Source organism: Mobula hypostoma, chromosome 16, assembly GCF_963921235.1.
Source record: "Mobula hypostoma chromosome 16, sMobHyp1.1, whole genome shotgun sequence".
Lineage (NCBI taxonomy): Eukaryota > Metazoa > Chordata > Chondrichthyes > Myliobatiformes > Myliobatidae > Mobula > Mobula hypostoma.
In genome coordinates this window covers 57,896,989-57,902,988 of record NC_086112.1, presented here as the reverse complement: position 1 = coordinate 57,902,988, position 6,000 = coordinate 57,896,989, and the positions used below count along the sequence as shown (strand labels likewise).

General features: G+C 38.6%; 1 protein-coding gene across 1 annotated transcript in view; it reads right to left on the bottom strand.

Annotated features, from left to right (window-relative positions):
• Nucleotides 1–223: 223 nt before the first annotated feature.
• The window catches only part of LOC134357427 (caspase activity and apoptosis inhibitor 1), a 34,863-nt gene continuing 29,086 nt past the window's right edge, over nucleotides 224–6,000 (bottom strand). The window contains exon 6 of the mRNA XM_063069000.1: nucleotides 224–2,085. Within this exon, the coding sequence (XP_062925070.1) occupies nucleotides 1,727–2,085 (359 nt within the window). The 3' untranslated portion in view covers nucleotides 224–1,726. The remainder of the gene's footprint in view (nucleotides 2,086–6,000) is intronic.

The following is a 6,000-nucleotide window of genomic DNA, read 5'->3' as shown; positions in this document are numbered from 1 at the left end:
TCAACTTTTCCTTTCAAGTAGCTCTTAAAGGCTTCACTTCACCAAGACCTTGCAGAATACAAGCACTTACCTTCATTGTCAATCTTTCTAAAAGGATATGTTAAAGGAAGTACTTCAGTCAACATCTACTTACAATATAAATTGTCAATTCATTAAATACAATGTGGTTCAATAAAGCCCAACACAACATTCAAGAAACATAAACTAATGAAAACATTTCCATTTCACTTGAGTTTAATTGCATTTAAATCCAGACAAGTGTGCTGATACCAAAGATAATACCATTGATCTCAATTTTACAGTGGAAAATGCCATTTTGCTTTCCAGGAGTACTCTCAAGTCTTTACTCATATATGGAATAATCCTTCTGTTCAATTTATATATACTTGTGGTTACTTTCAGGAGAAGATTCAGATTTATTTTCCTCAAAGAACACATTTCAGCAGAGGTTGCCAGCAAAGTAGAAAACTGTTCACCCAAAAATTGAAAACTTTTTTTTAATGAATAATTCAGAAAACATTTAAAGCTTACAAAATAACTAATACAATCAACTGACAACAAAATAGAATAAAAAATAATGCAATCTTGTGCTATTGCATGAAAGTAACATGCGTTTTGTTTAACAAATTTAATGACCTCATTGGAACTGCAAGAATTCATTTTGAAAAGTTTTCAACAAAAACATCTATAGTAATTTTCTTTTCTTCTAATTAAAATGGATGCTCTTTTCAGATCATTCAATAGATGTTACTCAAATGCTAAAGTACATCGATCTTAAACACTGAATGACAAGCAAAGTCTACATGCAACAACTTCACAAAGTTAATTTCAGCAGGTAATTAAAACATGATCTTGAACTTATTAAAAAAACTTGAAAATGTCAACTAAACTGACAGTAATAAAAATGCCTGTCAGACAAAAAATTCTTTACATATATAATAAGCCAAATATTCTGCATTCTGCACAACTCCTTGTTCAACGGTCGTGCTTGATTTCTTCAGTGACAAGCCTTTTGAATTATATTTAATTTAGATTTTTTTTTACACTACCGTGACAGCCCAATTTGAAATTACCTTCTAGGGGAGAAAAAGACTTGCGTGTGACAACCTATCACTATAACCATGGCTCAGATTTGTACAAACAAATATCATTTGAAGTAATCAAATTTTATAATAGTGCATAAATATAAAGTAAAAACTACATTGAGATGAAGTTCTCTCCACCACTCAACATTTCTCCTCAATTCCAATTCAAAGTACAGACTCCCTTGAAAACTGGTGAAACTGCATAGAGGTCAAAATGAGCCCGTGTTGCAAGCAGAATGTTAACAAACAAGCCACATTCAAACTGGTACTCCTATATGAACACTGGATTGAATGAGGAGGCCACTTACCATTTCACTGACAGACCATCGAGAGTACAATTACTATGTACTATTTTCATGAGTACTAATTACATACTAATTACATCTTACCTGCTTTCATAGCACAATGCTTTTAAGAGTTTTTTCAATGGCTAATATCAGTGGCAGAGTGCTGAATAGGACATTTCAGAAACATTGTCAAAAATTATTTCCAGCACAAAAATACATTTAGACTTTGTGAGGAGAAAGATCAAAGACAAGTGTGAGAATACAGCGAAATTTTCTGATCTTCCATTTGGCCTGTAGTGTTAGCCTTTGACAGTTTGGACCGTCTCAAGTTTCACAACAAGTTTATTACAGGGGTTAAGTTTGTGTTTTGATATCCCCAGCTCTCATTAGAGCTTTGATTGCCCTGGCTCGCATTTCCAGCTCGAGCAGCTCCAATTGCTGTGCTGAAGGTTGAAGACCATCTCCATCAGCATTGGGGGCAGCAGCTGATTGATCTCTCCCCGTGGTGGAGCCTGATAAACCTAGAATCTCATTTACACTCTTTTCAATGTCCTTCTGAATCTCGTCTTCAACTCCAACATGTGTTGGTGCACATCTTGGGAGTGCCACATCTGTACTCTCTTCTTGTTCATTGCAGTTTTGATCTATGTCACTGTCATATGCCTCAGCATTTATACTAAGGGCATCACTTTCATCTCCAGAAGGTCCACCTGCTGCAGAGAGAACAAATCCACACTACTTACTAATTGAATGCATTAAATCAAATAAAAAAATTACCTTCCTGTGATATTCTAAACAAAAATACCAAGAACGCAACAAGAAAATCCAGTTCTGATATCTCAATTTCAAAGCCAAAGATTCAATAGGTAGCAACCACTAAGGGCAAGATCTGAACGATCGTTACCATTGAACTTAAATTATCCAATTTTAAACCACCAGACATTTGTAGTACCATTTGTTTTACAAGATCAAGCTAGGTGAACCAAAAAAAAAATCACAACATAAACTGCAAGTTATATACCAATTATTATACATTTCATGAAATTGCCAGTTTCAATATTAACAAATTAGTGGTTTGAATGCATTTAACTATGTTTCTGCATTAATAAAATTTAAATAGTTTGTGTGTGATGGGGGGATGGACAGAGCTTCAAGACTACCCCATGCTTCCTGTAACTAGAACATCTCTTAAATAACTCTTCCCTCAAATCCAATTAATGGTATTCTCTTATTTGATATGAAACTGTCCATTTTATAGACTTAATAAATCGGAGCTTCTCAATGGCTTTCTACATACAGCACGAATCTCACACAAGCTGAAACCATACTTCTACTTCCACCTTAATAATCCACTGTGCTCAGAATGGTAACAGTGCAAGTACCTGGAGAAACTTACTCTAATGGCTGACCAATTCTACTTGCATTCTGACATTGTGTCACCATTTGGAAAATATTGCTACCATTACACTCTCAGGGTTCTCACGAAACCAGAGTTCATGAAGTGAATTTGACACTTCAAAATTTGCAAAACTCAAATATAAAAGCGAATAGAATTTAGTAAATAGCTTTACAATTTGAATCTGAAAGGCAGATTGAAAAAAGTTAATAACAGCAAAGATTTAGAATTTCAGTGATCTATTTATAAAGGTATTAATATTCATTGAGATTCAAAGATCATAACTGGGAAGCTGAAAGGTCTGAAGGTAGACAAATCACTTGGACTAGACAAACTACATCCCAGGGTTCTGAAAGAGGTAAATGTAGAGATAGTAGTGGCATTAGTAATAATCTTTCAAGAATCACTAGATTGCAAATTTGTCACACATTCTTTAAGGAGTGAGGCACAATACAGGCCAGTTAGCCTGACTTCAGAGGTTGGGAAGATGTTGGAGTCCATGAAGTATCGGAGTACTTTGAGGCATATAACAAAATAGGCCAAAGTCAGCATGGTTTCCCAAAGCGGAGCTTTTGCTTGGCAAATCTGTTAGAATTCTTTGAGGAAATAAAAGGCAAGATTGACAAGCAGTGTCAGTGGATGTTGTTTAACTTGGATTTTCAGATCTTTGACAAGGTGCCGCACATAATGTCGCTAAACAAGATTGAACCCACGGTATTAAAGGAAAGATACCAGCATGGACAGAAGATTATCTGACTGGCAGGAGGCAAAGAGTGGGAATAAACGGGGCCTTTTCTGGTTGGCTGCCAGTGAATAGTGATGTTACACAGGGATCGGTGTTGGGACTGCTTCTTTTCATGTTATATGTCAATGATTTTAATGACAGAATTGGTGGCTTTGTGACTAAGTTTGTGGACGATACAAAGATAGATGTGGGGGAAATAGTGTTGAGGAAACGGTGAGCATACAAAAGGGCAGAGAGATAAGAATGGGCAAAGCAGTGGTAGATGGAATATAGTGTTGGGAAGTGTATGGTCATGCACTTTGGTAGAATGAATAAAGGCATTGACTATTTTACTGAACAGGTAGGAAATTCATAAAATAACAGTACAAAGGGACTCGGAGTCTTCGTACAGGATTCTGTAAAGGTTAACGTGCAGGGTGAGTCAGTGGTGAGGAAGCCAAATACAATGTGAACATATTCATTTTGAGAGGCCTAGAATACAAAAGCAAGGATGTAATACTGAAGCTTTACAAGGTATTGGTCAGATCACACTTGGAGTCTTGAGAGTAGTTTTGGGCCCCTTATACAAGAAAGGATGTGCTAGCATTGGAGAGGGTCCAGAGGAAGTTCAGGAGAATGATTCCAAGAATGTCAGGGTTTACATACAGGGAGCATTTGACAGTTCTGGGCCTGTTCTCACCGGAGTTTAGAAGAATGGGGGAGGGGGGAATCTCATTGAAACCTATCAAACATTGAACAGCTGAGAATCCGTGGATTTGGACAGAATGCTTACTATAGTGGTGGAGTCTCAGACCAGAGGGTGAAACCACAGAATACAAGGCTGTCCCTTGGAACAGAGATGAGGAGGAATTTCTTTAACCAGAGGGTGGTGAATATGTAGCATTCACTGCCACATATGGCTGTGGAGACCAAGTGTATTTAAAGCGGAGGTTGATAGGTTCTTGATTAGTAAAGGGAGTCAAAGGTTACCGGAACACAGGAAAATGGGGAGGAGGGCGATAATACCTCAGCCATGACAGAATAGCAGAGCAGACCTTATGGGCTAAATGGCCAATCTCTGCTCCAATGTCTTAAGTCATAGTCAGGTACAAAACACATTCAAAAGGTCTGCTCTTTATATTCAGAGGACAGGTGTACAAAGAGGCAAAAGTCATGCCCTAGCCATGCAAAGACCCAAATAGATGAGCATGTTACTTGAGGATATATAAAAAAAACAAAGACCAAATGGATCTAATCATGTCTCTCTGTAACACCAAATTCATTGTCACTCTTCAGAAATGCTAATCTTGAAGATGATAAACACATACACACAAATCTAGCATTAGGGGCATATAAACAGTTCCATAATTTATTTGTTTATACTAAACCGAAAGACAGTAAAGGTATCTTAGCGCTTTAGAAATATAGAAACAGATAGAATAATAATTTGCAGATGCTTGAAATCTAGAGTAACATTTACAAAATGCTGGGGGGAGCTCAGCAGTTCTGGGAGTACCTATGGAAATGAATAAACAGTCAACATTTTGGGCCTTTATCAAGACTGCAAAGAAAGGGGAAGTAGTCAGAATAAGATGATGGGGAGAGGGGAAGGAGTGCAAGCCAGGAAGCGATAGATGAAGCAAGGCGGGTGCGGCGGGGGGAGAGGAGTGAAATAAGCAGGGAGGTGACTGGTGGGAAAGATAAAGAGCTGGAGAAGGAACCCTGATAGGAGAGGAGACTGGGCAATGGGAAAAGTGAAAAGAAGGACCCAGGGGAGGTGATAAGACAGGTAAGAAGAGAAAAGCTAAGAGCGAAGCCAGAGTGGGGGAATGGAAGAAAATAGAAAGGGGAGGAGGAAAAATTACTGGAAGTTGGAGAAATATATGTTCATGCCATAAGGTTGGATGTTACCCAAATGGAATATGATTTCTGCTCCTCCAAACTGAGAATGGCCTCGTCGTGACAGTAGAGGAGGCCACGGACCGACAAGACAGAATGGAAATGGGGATTAGAATTAAAATAGTTGGTCACTGAGAAAAGTGGTTTTTGCAAATGGAGCAAAGGTATTCAACCAAATGGTCCACCAATCTACGTCAGATCTCACCAATGCTGAGAAGGCTGCATTGGGAACATCAGATAAGTAGACGATCCCAACGGATTCGTAGGTGAAGTGTTGCCTCACCTGGAAGGACAGTTTGGAGCTCTAAATGGAGGTGAGAGAGGAAGTAAATGGGTAGTTGCAGCAATTCTTCCACTTGCAGGAATAAGTGTCAGGAGGGAGATTAGTAGGGAGGGACAAATGGACAAGGAAATCACAGAGGGAGCATTCCCTGCAGAAAGTTGGGGAAAGGAGGTAAAGATGTGTTTGGTAGTAGGATCCCACTGAAGACGGCAGAAGTTGCACAGAATGATGTGTCTGATGCAGATGCTCATGGGGTGGTAGGTGAGGACAAGAGGAACTCTATCCCTGTTAAAGTCAGGAAGATGAGGTGAGGGCAAATGTCCAGG